The following is a 14,023-nucleotide window of genomic DNA, read 5'->3' on the forward strand; positions in this document are numbered from 1 at the left end:
TAGGAAGAGAAAATGTAGTAGCGTCAAACTACTACAGACAGAAACAAAATCGATAAATAGTGCTATGTGTACAAAGTATCGCCCCACGTAACAATTAGAGCTTCATGAAAGGTCTTTATGTCCTTGTTTTACTGGACGCCACCCCGTACACACATTTTGCTCAAAGCACACCCAATTCAGAGGAAAAATATACACCTTACACACAGGACACTGCACTATCTGCAGCCAAACATAACCCCTATATGGAAAGGTATGTCTATGCCTTGTATTTCTACTCAAAAGAAAACCAAAGAATTCCTTGACTAATAAAAGTCTGTTTGTACAGGTATGATAAAGTGTCAGTTTACTGGTCTTAAAAAAAAAAAGTCTTAATATGCTTATTTCTATTTTAGGATTGCAAAGAAAGATTGCAAAGAAAGTTAACAAATTCTTTGTTAATTATTTTTTAATTATTATTATTAAATTTGTATTAATTTAATACAAATTAACAAAATCATTGTATCACTCCTTGGTAATTTTAATCTGGTGCCAGCAGAAGAACACCAAAGCACCACACTCCCAGTGTTAGAACGGCAGTTTTCCTTTTAGCATACTCATGCATCCAGCAATTGCACCTCTTTATAATCCAGACATCACTTTATGGAATCAAAGTCTTGTTGGAGGTAGGATAATAAATCTGCAGCAATGAACTACAGTTTCACAGGCTCCAGTGTTCTACTGTTGAAGGTCTACATATAGAACGACAGAGACGTGCTCTTCTTTCAGATGCATCATCTATCAGAGCTTCTATTTCAGTTTTTAATTTGACATAGGCTAAATGCAGTCGAAGTAGTCATTTGTCCTTTTCCTGTGGAAGCAGCCTCTAGACAGCTGGAGTACAGCCCTGGGCATCAGGAAACTGCTGGTCTAATCCCAGTGTGAACACAAGCTTCCCTTACAGACTTGGCCAGCTCACTCAATTCTTTCTGCCTCAGGTTTCCAAACTTATCAAAGCTATTTGCTGCATCTATTACAAATGAATTTCACAGGATTTTAACCACAGATTTCAGTGCAGTGCTTTGAGATGCCGTAAGAAAAATGCTGACGTATGAACTATTCTGTATCTTGCTTTACTGAAATTGTGCACTGTTTGATTTTTCCCAGAGTTCAGTAAGGAAGAGCGGAGAAAAAAACCCAAGTGTTGTCGTAAGAGTGCACTTACAATTAAATGTTATTTGCCCTTATTGTTAAATTACAAAATATGAAGAATTTTTCAGTTGTTGAAAATTAAGAACTAATACTTTTCAAATGTCTGTTTTGATGCCATAAATAGCAGAATCTGGAATGTTTCCACTTTCCTGAGTATTTCCACTTCTCTGACATTTACGTGTAATCATGTTTGGAACATAAATCTGTGCCAAGCCCAGGATTATTTTGAGGTCAGCTCATGGTTACACTTTATACAGGAACTAGTGAGCTAGAATACACCCACAAATCTTTAACCCATCACCTGTCTGAATAATATAAAAGAAAATATATTTGCTAACCCGCTTTCAAGCATTAAGATAACCTGGTTAGGAGCAGCTGAAAGGAGAAATAAGGACACAAATATTGCTCTTTTAGCATGCCATACAGAACTAGGCTAAACAAAAGACAGAACTGCAAATAATCATAATTATCTCTGGATCAGGATTAAGAAAACCCTTGCAAACAGCTGTATTTCTGTAAAAACACACACTTTCTAACCCTCACAAAGGGCACAACTTCTTACTCGTTATTACTACAATGATCCAAAAGCCCTAACATTACCCCTGAACTTCTTGTTGATGGGCAGAAGTCCGTGAACAACAAAACCCACTGGCAACTTGGCATAGTCCTTATCAAAAAGAGTGGAAGATAAAGCCAAACCAGGAAACTCTGCAAAAAACTTCTCCAATTCCTGTTTCTGCTAGAAGCAAGAACAAGTCCTCTAGCTTTGATCACACTTTCATTCGGATTTTGCCTCAAATCATGCCCCTGAAATCACTACAGAAACTGTTTAAAACTAATCCATGAAGACATTAACTCTGCAAATGAACAGACACATCAATGACTCCAATTCCAGTATCTCTGCATAATCAGAACAGTGGCCAAATTCTGCTCTTAAGATCTCAGTTATTTTGTTATAGGCTATGTTATATATATTATATGTCTCTGTTATTTTGATAATGGAACTTCTCATTCCATTTCCATTCATCTGCTGATAGAGCTGGCCCAAGGAATTAAAAAAACAACAAATGTATTTCTCTTCCTTAGGCTAACTACGTTTGAGGCAAAAAGAGAGAAAAACAAGCACTAACAACAAATCTCGATGACTGTCTTATAAATCATCTCCTTCTGTAATGGAAAAGCCTACATCCTTCCTGATCCACCCTCTCAGTCTATCCATAAATGTGGGAGAGGAAAAAAAGACAAAAAGCTCACAGCACATTTCTCATATGTTCACACAAATAGAGGCTTGGAGCCCAAAAAGCCCTAATGAATATTTTCCATGTATATATATATATATATTTAAACGACCCAATAAAAGGTTACACATACCAATTACCTTTTCCCTTCTTGTACATACTGTCAAGCAGTAAACAGAAATTAGCAGCTGCAGTGCTTTTTTATTCAGGATGTGTATATTAACTGATGACTCACCAAATAATTTGCAGCCCAGCATGCCAGTTGTCTTCTCCTCCACAGAAAGAAACACTATTTTAAACAGAAAGTTAACCACTGTGGATCTTGCAGGCAAGCCAGCATGCATCAGAACAAGATAAATATTGCTGGTGAGCCCCAACAGGGCAGAGGAAAGGGGGTGGTTCCAGTATCATGCTACAAACTTTTTAAAATACTCAGATAGGAATAAATAATACATGGGGGGAAAAGAGTGGAGGCAGGAAAGAAAGGATTATTGCAAAGTCAACCCACACTGCCACATGGCCTTTTGTGGTACACACAAAAGTGTGTGGTACACACACAGGCAAGCCCTGCACTGCACGAACAGCTCTGGTATATGGCTATGGGGGTTTTTTTGTAGTCCTCTTAAGTACATTTGGGGTCTGATTCAATAGTTTATTTCAAATGGGGAACAGTAATCTATGGCACAGAGGCCAAAGATGGCATGCAGCAGGCTTAGGGAGGCTTGGAGCTGGAATTTAGACTGAAAAGTGTATCTGTGAAGCAGCAGCTCCCAAATCCTGGCTGCCACTGACCTCCGGTGTCTGCAGGTGTTGGAGGCCTGTGTCCCCTGCAAACAGATGCTCTGCAGTGTCTGTAGCAATGCAATGTCTTGTGGGGCTTGCTGAGTTTCTTCCAGAACACTTACACTCTAATTTGGGAAGCAAGCTGACAGTTCCTCCTCCAGGTTATCTCCATCCTGCTATTAATGAGCTTGACATGACAATTTTGGCCAAACTTCTGTGATATCCTAACTGATCAGATGCAATCAGAAACAAGTACAATCCAGTCAAATTCTAGGAATTAAAGGGCAATTGCTCTCTACCCTACAACATTCACTATGCTGTTCTTCAGTGCAGCATGAAAAACTTCTTTACTGACAGTATGGAATATTCTACTACAACTTAGTATTTGAAGACTGAGCCACACATTTAATTCTATTTTAACTCCATTAAATCTATTTAACATTTGTGAAAAGAATACATAAATAAGTAAATTGGACACAACAGGAATCTTCCAAGAGTTGCAGAGGTGTCATTAATAAAAATGTGGGTTTTGAATCCTTCCTAATCTCACAGTTCTCTAAAAACTACAAAATGAGAAAGCAAATCTCCTTGATCTCAGAATGGACATTACTCCTTTTCTTTCTGAATAAGAAACCGGGTTCAAAGAAAAACTCACAGCATTATTTTCCATAGCACCTGCTGCTCATTCCTAGACTGCAAACGGAGGATTAAACTCTCCCTCAGCATAATCCCAATCATTCTTTATCAACCATTGCAGACATCTGAATCCAGTGATACTAATCTATCCCTGGTTCTCAATAAGCCACAGATTTTTGGGGTTTAGCCGATCACTGTCACATCCACAAGTTATAACTCCCTCTACAGCCAACACTGTTAAGTGAAATCCCTGCTCGGCTACACAAAAAGGCAAGCTAATACATACCATCCAATCAACCTTCTGCAAGTAAGATTTAGCATGCTCATGACATCTTTTGAGTGACTAAAAGCCCAAGCTGCAGCTATCATCTGTCAGTGCAGGATTTTTCAGACTGACACTGAATGTATGCTTCTAAAAAGTACCGATTCTGTTACAAATCTGCTATGCAAATACTCTTGGTACAGGCACTAAATCAGACAAATCTGAGATGTGAAATTTCCTGCCCACAAAATGTGTAGCTCATTGGCTCCTGACAGTACATTCCCATCGAGTGCTTTCCAAGGAAGTAAATACATCACACACACACACACACAAGGATTGTGCAGCACAGAAGTCTAATATATTGCACAAGTTGCGGAATTGGTGCAAATGCAGCACACTAATGATTTTTCCAGGCTCTGTAGAAATGGTCAGATACAACAGCCTAGCAAAAGTACTCATGGTGAGTCTGCCTGGATTGCTGTAGCCAGAAATCCTGCCAAAGTAAAAAAAAATTGTTTCTACATGAATAAAATCCAGATTACTAATATATAAATACAAATGTAAAACTGTATGGAAACTCTTGAAAAGGTACACAGACTTCTGAAAATAAAAAAACTTCAGTCCTTTCACCACTTGCTGTTTTGCTGTTGCACAGGAATTATTGGAGGACCCTGAACTATAATCCTGCTGCACCAAACCTCAAACTGAAAATTTCCAAAGCAAACTCCAGTTTGAAGGTACGTATCGATAACTCTAGATTAATCCTACCTGCTGTTTGTGTGAACTACTATATAAAAGCAGATATATATCCGTAGGTGTCACTCAGGCAGCACAGTAATGCTTGTAAACACCCCAGGCGAGGCAGATGACAGTGAACAGGCAGCAGCGGGGGATAACAGGAGCTGGAGCAGAGATTACAACCAGCGGGACCACACAGCGTAAGGGAATAGTAGAGAATGAAAGTACACAATCTTGCACTAAAAAACAAAAGAATAAAAGACCAGCAGGAACTTTTACCAGCTTCTACACTTAGGAAATTGTATTTAAAATAAGAAGTTACTTGCTGAAGAAATAACCAGTTCTAATGGGAAAGAACGTATTTACTTCAGACCTACGCTGGCCAGCATCCAATTATAGCAAGCTGCTCTTGTTATTGTTGAAGAACGGAATGAATTTGAGCATGGACCTTTGTAATGGCCAGAAAGCACATTAAATCCAAATATTTTAAAACTGTCCACTGCCTTTGTTACATATATTGCCCTACTGGAACATCTTTTCCTTGACGTGCATCCTCTATATGTACAGTAGGAAAGAATTCAACACATGCCCAAGGGAAATGACTTCAAACAAAGCGGATTTTCGGGCTCTCTGCAGTAAAAACACGTCCCCGGAGCGCGGGGACTACGTCGCACCGTTCCCGAGCTGGGGGGACCCTCCCCCCGCCGGGCCGCAGCCGAGCCGCTCCGCCGAGGCGCTGAGGCGAGGCCAGGCCCAGCAGCCCAGCGCCCCGCTCCTCTCTCTGAGAAGCCATTTTACGCTTCTCTCCCTCAGCCAGGATAAAGCGGCGCCTTCCCGGTCCCTCCCCAGCGCCCAGGACCGAGCCGCCATCCACGGCCAGCCCTGCGGCCCGCTGTACCGGGGGCAGCGCCCCAGCCGCCCGGCGGCCTCCCCGCCTCTGGCGGCGCCATTTCGGCAGCGCCTCCCGGCCGCGGCCCTGGCGGCGCAGGCGCAGTGCGGCACCGGCGGGCAGCATGGAGGACGCGCTGAGGGGAGCTCTGGGCACCGCCGTGCTCCGGCCGACGGGGCACTCGGGGGGTGGCTGCATCAGCCAGGGCCAAAGCTACGACACGGACCGCGGCCGGGTGTACGTGAAGAGCAACTCCAAGGCGGAGGTGTGGGGGGGGCAGGGGCTGAGGGGGTGCGTGTGGCGGGCTCCGGGGCGAGCGGCAGCGTTGAGGGCGGTCGCGCTGAGGAGACGCGCGGTAGGCTGGCCTCGGCCGGCCTCGCCCGGCCTCAGCCTCTTGATGGAGGACGGTTTGCCGGCTGGGCTCGGTAAAACGTGGGCTGCCGGTGTCAGGGAGGCGGCTTCGGTCGGCAGCTCCTGCCCTGTGGGCGCTTGGCTGGCGGCTGCTGCGGCCGGGGCCTGCGCTGCGGGCCGGGTGCCCGGGGTGGGGTGGGGGTGGGTGCCCAGGACTGGGGCTGGGCACTGGGACGGGCAGCAGCGTTTCTGGTGGCATGCTGGAGACGGTATCGGTGCTGTGTGTCCAGTGCTGTGGCATGCTGTTGTCACCTGTGGCTGGGGTAAGGGTGGTGTGACGTGGCTGCGTATGCTGTGAAAGCATCTGGAGCAACCTGGGAGGTATAAAATTATCTGCTGAGGGTGTGCATCTTTCGTTGTTGTAACAAAACTAGTAATTCCCTGCACATAAGAAGGAGCTTTTCTCAATAAATGATATTTTCCACAATCGTTGTTCCAAGATTTTCAGCTTTGTTCTTTCAATACCTGGTACCAGCTACTGCAGAAGGTAGTTGCCTGCATCTGGTAGTGACAAGTATAATGCAGGGTACCTGTATGGCATCCTTATTGACAAAAGGAAAGATCAGATAAGAATTACTTCAAAGGTACTCTACGCCTGTGCCTGTACAGTAGCTTCACTGGAAGAACAAAAGTCAGAACTTGTATTTGCCTTTAACAGGAAACGAATGTTTTTGAAAGCACGTATGCAGCTCTAACCGTTCTAAATTTCTTAACTCTTTGTGTACGTATCAGGGAGCTGGATGGATGCACTGACGTGGTAACATGGGAAAATATGAGAGGGTTATCCTGCGTTACATTAGGCTGGAAATAGTTTGAATTGATAGGAATATAGCCCTTCTGCTTAGGCCTTTGTTAATTGTGTATTTAGGTATACAGTCCAGTTAGCTACAAGGTAGGGCTCGAAAAAAAACATCTGCATAGATTTTTCTATTCAGTAATCATTTCATTTTCTATGCTTTTGCCTGTGTGTGTTCTGAGTGTTGATTAAAGCAAACTTTGCCAAACTGTATTATAATGCTGTGCTGTGTGTGCAGCGGTGGGTATGTATCAGCAGTTTCTTTAGAAAAACAAAGTTCTTTGGAAAACACTGTGGGTTTTACTCTATTAAAGTTAACAGCTGACTCTAACCTAGTATGATGGTTTAGATAGAGATACAGCATTTACTGATTTCCTCTGAACAAAGCTAACTCATGTTTCTGTAATTCAGCAGTTCTTCATTCTTAATCTCCTCTAGGCTTTGGAATTATTAGTCTGTTGCAAATTGTCCTTTGGCTGTGTTTCATATATCAATACTAAAGGGCTTGTATTCTGTTTTATTCATTATTTCTTTGCTTTGGCTTTTAGCAAATACTGTAGATTTCCCACATACTCTTTTCCTGCAATCTCTGCCTAAATCTTCTGGAGTAGCATTTCTTTGTGTGTTTAGTGATGTCAGTGGAGCAACTCAAGAGAATAGGTTTTGCTTTGTGTGGATAGCAGTTGCAGAAATAGGTCTTAAATTCAGAATGTCTTCAAAGCAAATTCAGTAGGTAGTGGCTTGGGTTCTGAGGATTTCTGTGTGCAAGTGCAGTAAGGGGCATTTGGTTGCTGTCATTCATATTTTGATGGGGTTTTTCCCCCTCTCTCCTCAAGAAGCAAAAGAAATAAGCCAGGAAAAATAATTCTGTGACTGCAGATTGGACTGTTTTGAAGATCAGCTATATTCCTCAGCAGTCTGTGTCAGGAAAGTCATGAAGACTGTGAATGCCATCACCGTTCTTCTATTCTCTCAACTGATGATGTATATTGCCCATAGCTTTCTAGATATTTGCAGCATAATTTCTTCACTGAAAGGGTGGTCAGTCATTGGAACAGACTTCCCAGGGAGATGGTGGAGTCACCATCCCTGGAGGTGTTTAAAAAACACATAGATGCAGTGCTTAGGGACATGGTTTAGTGATGGCCTTGGCAGCACAGGGTTAACAGTTGGACTTGATGATCTCAAAGGCCTCTTACAACTGAAGTGATTCTGTGATAATCCATTAATAACATACTGCTTACATTTTATATGTTTGCAGTTTGTACTCCTTCAATTATAAACACGCTTTCTAAGTTATTTTTATGACTACAGAGAATGCTAGAACCTAAGTCACTTCCATGAAGTCAGTTTGTGAAATGAAATTTCTGTAATTGTAAAATTACTGTCAAGTCTGGTGGTGTGGATTTATCTGCATCTTGTACATGCAGTAACCACTTGCTTCAAGCTTTTTATTTAACAATTACAGACTTGACTGGTTTTGTAAAAGAGCTTTGTTTACCTGTGACTGATATTCATAAAGACTAATGCTTTCCTTTAACATTTGGCAGGCCAGAAGAATGTTTGAGGGAGAAATGGCAAGTTTGGAAGCCATCTTGAAAACACAAACAATAAAAGTGCCTAAACCCATCAAAGTTATAGACGTGCCTGGGGGCAGTACTCTGTTTGTGATGGAACATTTGGAAATGAGAGGCTTAAACAGGTAAAATATGGTATTATCTTTGCATCCTTTAACCAGAAATTTTGACTGTTACGACAGTCAAGTTACTTGTTTTCAGAGGGGAAACCTGTATATTTTTTTTTTTTAAAAAAGCAATTCAAGATACATTTGGGAAATTACACAGCAGAGAACTGTATGAAATACTTCATAATATTTCACCTAGCAAATTGGTCATACACCACAAAGTGAGTGTGGCTTTTGTTTAGGTTGGGGTTTGTTTCGATTTCTTTGTTTAGGTTTTTGTTTGTTTGCTTGTTTTGTCTGTGTGTGGTTTTTTTTTTTTTTTTTTTGGTAATTCGTGATTTTTACAGTAAGGAAAATGACCTACCTGATCGCCTGTTTCATGTACTTGCCTTTGGTATAAGAACCAATGTTTAAAATGGGTTGTCATGAGTATGCAGAGGCACTTCCCCAGGACAGTTTCAGATTTTTGGTCCTTCTTTGTGGCACACATGTTTGAGTAAATTAAAATATGGTGCATACTTTTGTCTGATTCCGTTAGGAAAGTGGGCATGACCAATTTCTTATCCCACTCTCAGAAATTCTGCAGCCAGCATAAAGTCTTAGCCCTCATCCTGCTTATCCAGAGAGTTTCTAATGCATTAAGAGCCCTCAGTGAGCTCCAAGAGAAAGAGCAGAAATCCTGTTGTGTTTGGGCTGATTGAGATGAAAAGTGTGCAAATGCAACCTCTGGTGTACAGAATTCGGGGAATAGCTACAATCTGTGTTAACAGGAACAAAATGAAGAAATAACTTTCCCTTAAATGACAGTACCTTCGGAACAGGGAAAGATGTGAGGTCAAAGATGGGGAAAGGAACATACTTTTGTTAACGTGTGAGGCGACTGGCTGTTAGAGTTGTTTGTGATTACTGCAAGACTTTCTGAACTATGTAGGGGATAAGCTTTTGTTAAAAATACATAAAAAAGACAGGCTTGACTTCCATCTTCTAGGCCTTTTAGAGAGGAGAAGCTGGAGACTGAGAGACAGAGGTATAAAGAAGAGGATGAACCTTGTGTAGCTTTAATTCCCAAAGACAGTTTGCCAAAAAAACCCCCCATAGCATCTTGCACATGCTTTTCATACAGATTATCTTACTGAAAGCTCATATAGAAGTGATGCCACACAGAAATTAGAACTGATAGTTTCTCATTGTTATTAAACTTAAAATTGCTGCTCACTTTCACTATTAATAGTGTTGTCGGAAGCAACTTTGTAAGTACATTTTGTTATATGTTAATGTGTAATCTTTATAGGAAGAGGAGGTGTTTATAACCAGAGTATTTTGCACATGTACTTTGTTAGAGATGCAGAACTTGTTTTATACTTGATAAATCTTTTCAAATAACTCCTGGAATATTAAGAACTGGATTCATTCATGTGTCAGTGTTGCTAAGAGTACTTTTGTTTCTTAGACATTCAGCAAAGCTTGGAACACAACTGGCTGATCTCCACCTTCATAACCAACAACTTGGAGAGAAGCTGAAGAAAGAGGAGAGCACAGTTGGTACGGTACACAGCTGTTAGCAAATTTACCCTAGTTAATAATCTAAAAAGTAGTTGAAATAGCTTTTGTTACTTCAGGATAAGTTTGTTGTCTTACACTAAAGATGTTATGAAAACAGATTTGAATGAAACACCCAGGCAGGGGTCTGGTTTTTTTTTTTTGCTTTTGTTTGCTTTATTTGGATCTCTGCAAGAAAAACATTTCAGTTTGGGACCCTTGCGATCCCACACCACAGTTTTTGCAAGGATGATGGTATCAGAGGAGATAGACTGCCTCACAACATGATTATGAAGATTATAATACAGCTGCTTTACATCAAGCTTTAAACTTAAAAACCAACAGCAACAACCGTTATAACAAAAAGAGTATTAAGGTGCAATTTTTTTTATTCTCGGTAGAAGCAGCACTGTACCCTTGCATAGTTTTTAAGGCCCATTTGCATTGTAGATACCTAGAATCTTGTCATTAGTATTGGATTTTTGTCTTTGGTTTGAAAGGTAAAGGTCAAGGGCAAATGGAAGTCCAGTTTGTGGATCAGTTTGGCTTTCATACAGTTACCTGCTGTGGCTATCTTCCACAGGTAGGTTGTACTTCATCGAACTGATAGAATTTTAAGTTTACCTTATTTTCCCTTCAGTGACACAAAGGGCCAAAATTATCATAATGGAAATGGATGTATTGCTGTGGAGTCATAAAAAGTAAAAACATTGTTCAGCTGCTGAGGAAAGTAGTGCTTTGGACAGCACTTACAGGTAGCTGCATTGGACATTCATATCTCTGATTCATAGTTTCTTGGGTTTTATCACTAAGACAAAATTATTTACTCCCCTGATTTAATATTTTAAGATAACATTGTGTTAAATGGTAGCATTTACCATTCTGGATGGTACCAGTACAAAGGTTGTATAATCCTCCAGAGCTTTATTTGAAAAAGAAGAAAATCTGTCTTTTGTGTGGTGTAGAACTAACATCTGCAGTCCTGTCCCTTCAGGTGAATGACTGGCAGAATGACTGGGTGACTTTCTTCGCCAAACAAAGAATCCAGCCTCAGATGGACATGATCGAAAAGAATTCAGGAGACAGGGAAGCAAGAGAACTTTGGGCACAACTTCAGGTAGGAGGAATTCTCTCAGTTCTCATTATAGTGATAGCTAGGTATCAGTTGTTTAGATTTTCTTTTTATAAAATGAAATTCCTGTTTGTTGGTAAAGAGACCCCAGCTTTTAGGGATTAAAAATGCACATTATTGTAAGTGATAATGGCTTTTGCCACGTTACCCTCTGCTGATATTCTAAAGTGAATGTGTGCCAAATGGTACTTCCCCTTACTGTTTGGGAAATGCTAGATCGAGTTCACATTTCTCATTCCATGTAACATGTTCATGGTGAGAGATGTATATAAGCAGAAATGGATGTAAGTATATCATTATTCATTTAAGGTTTGCATCTAATTAAGTGACTGCAGTGTTAGCTATTTGTAGAAATCTCTTCAAGGCTGGTGGGAGATCCCTGAGCCTTCTATGATGACATGGGTGGTGGCTGTTGTTATTAAAGCAGGTCGATATTGCAGCACCAAGTGCGGTTTTAAATTTTTTTTTTATTGTTGAAAACATTGGATAACTACTCTTCAGCTGCTGGCTTTTATGAAAAATAGAAATCTTGGTTTTGTCAGCACCTCTGTTGACTAGGTCCTCCTGTACTGTTGCAAGTCATGGGTTGGTTTTTAACTGACTTTTAAGTTTCAATTCATATTCTGTATGTGTGCAGATAAAAGTCTACAATCATTCAACTTAAAATGTAGTACTTACGCATCTTGCTTTTTTTCCCCTGCAGCTGAAGATACCCAGTTTGTTCTGTGACGTAGAAATTGTTCCTGCTCTCCTGCATGGGGATCTCTGGGGAGGAAATGTAGCTGAGGATGATTCTGGGCCAGTCATCTTCGACCCGGCTTCTTTCTACGGCCATTCAGAGTATGAGCTTGCAATAGCTGGGATGTTTGGTGGCTTCAGCAGTTCTTTTTACTCTGCTTATCATAGTAAAATTCCAAAAGCTGCAGGGTTTGAGAAACGCCTGAAGCTTTATCAGCTCTTTCATTACATGAACCATTGGAACCATTTTGGTACAGGGTACAGAGGGTCGTCTTTAAACATTATGAGAAACCTTATAAAGTGACTTGCTGCTTAAAGCAGAATACTTCCTATGTTGCTTGCAAACCCCCACACTGGGTAGTGCAACTACAGGAGTAGTAATTTTTTTTAAAAAAGCTACTAGACCTTGACCTTGTTGCACGGTTAAAGACCTAGAATCAGTGAGTCCTGCTGAATATCAAGTGTAACAGTGTCATCCGTTTTTAGGATAGTTGGGAATAACTTTGTGAGGGAAATCGCTAAGGAAGGAGTTTATTCAGTTGCACAAAAGATCTGTCAGTGCCAAGAAAGCATTGTGTACTTGAGACTAGGTGAGGTAATACAAATCAAACACTGAGGAGATGGCTAGAAAGTTGCTTATTGCCTTTTGCTGCCCCCCCTGACCTTTATGATAGATTGCTTAGACTCTTTAAGCTCTCCATGGCCAGTTATGTGCATGAGAACAATGTTAACAGGGTATTTTGAAAGTCAACAAGAAAATTATGTAATAGAAACTGAAAAATGATTTGGACTTGCTATTCATTATGCTAATGTGATTCTATTGGACTGAGATTGCTTCCTGTTCTGTCAGAAAGCTGTGTGAAAATGCTTATAATTTTTCTGGCATGTGCATTTTGGTGCCTCATGGCATTCTTGTGTGCTGTTCTGTGCTTGTAGTTCACTGGGCTCTTACCTACAGCAATTTTGTTTTCACCAGAACTAGCACTCTCTTCTTTTTTTGGATTATGCTTTTGTCCAATAGTGTGCATTCTTAAAGATCTTTTTGGGTAGGACACTTCATGTGTACACATCCTGTGAAGATGTACTCTCTCACTAATACAGACAGATGTACTTTCTGACTGTTGTCATTGCCCACAGGATAATGCCGTCTGGTCGTGGTACAGGCTTCACATAAATTTTCTGTAGATTTAGACTACAGGTGCCATAAACTAACACTTTTGTTCAGTCCCCACTATGTGCACTTTGTAGTTCTTTGGATAGACAGGAAACCAAAGGAAGTTAAAATGCAACTCACAAAACAGTGGCTTTACACCACTGTCAGAATTTCTTTGAGGATAGCTTTTACAGGCTATTTCTTGTACCTGCAAGATGGTAATACTAAAATTCTACTCTTTTTGATGTAGGCTGGTAATGATATTTCAGTGCAAGCGTACCAGGTAGGTGAGAGGGGTGCATGATTCCTAACATGCATTTTGAGTGTTTGGGAATGACTTTAATGAACTAAAACTGTTTTTCACTGGGTATTGGCTGATTACTAAGGGGTTTTTAGTTGCTGGTTTTGCAGTTACTTATACAAATTGGAAGCAAGTTTAGAGAAGACTATCACTTGATATAACTTTCTTTCCTTAGTTCTACTTCTCTTCTCACTGGCTGTTTAACTTTTTCTACAAAAAGTTTTAAAGCCTTGCTTGGTAGAATAGCTATTACTTTTACCTTGTTGCTTAAATAAAGAAGTTTTCCAGTTGATTATTGTCGTCTCTGTTTTCTGAATTAAAACCTTACGACTTGTGTTCATTCTTGGGGAGCTGCTTGCTCTAACCTGTTAAAAGTCCCTTGTCTGTTAGACAATTATGGTCATCAGAGATGTTGATGGGAAAGTGATCCTGGATTTTAATCTGGAGCAGTGTGTCACTGAAGAAAACAGCAGTCTATTATGCAGGCATATGGAAATAAACAGTTAAGGGTTCTAACCAATTAAGTTAGAAGTTA

At 40.7% G+C, this 14,023-nt stretch overlaps 1 protein-coding gene across 1 annotated transcript; it reads left to right on the forward strand.

Moving 5' to 3' along the window:
• The first annotated feature begins 5,821 nt into the window (after positions 1-5,821).
• On the forward strand, positions 5,822-13,780 carry LOC121081202 (fructosamine 3 kinase related protein). Its single transcript, XM_040580040.1, has 6 exons — positions 5,822-5,999; positions 8,492-8,643; positions 10,076-10,167; positions 10,665-10,747; positions 11,159-11,281; positions 12,000-13,780. Exons 1-6 carry the CDS (start codon positions 5,859-5,861, stop codon positions 12,336-12,338), a joined length of 930 nt encoding a protein of 309 aa, XP_040435974.1. The 5' UTR covers positions 5,822-5,858; the 3' UTR covers positions 12,339-13,780.
• Positions 13,781-14,023: the final 243 nt, after the last annotated feature.

Source organism: Falco naumanni, chromosome 1 (genome assembly GCF_017639655.2).
Source record: "Falco naumanni isolate bFalNau1 chromosome 1, bFalNau1.pat, whole genome shotgun sequence".
NCBI classification, from domain to species: domain Eukaryota; kingdom Metazoa; phylum Chordata; class Aves; order Falconiformes; family Falconidae; genus Falco; species Falco naumanni.

Excerpts from the sequence above, each read along its gene's own strand:
- LOC121081202 (XM_040580040.1), top strand. The coding sequence starts at position 5,859 with ATGGAGGACGCGCTGAGGGGAGCTCTGGGCACCGCCGTGCTCCGGCCG. Across the intron at positions 10,168-10,664 it reads GAAAGAGGAGAGCACAGTTG|GTAAAGGTCAAGGGCAAATG; the intron begins GTACGGTACACA and ends TTGGTTTGAAAG. Across the intron at positions 10,748-11,158 it reads GCTGTGGCTATCTTCCACAG|GTGAATGACTGGCAGAATGA; the intron begins GTAGGTTGTACT and ends CTGTCCCTTCAG.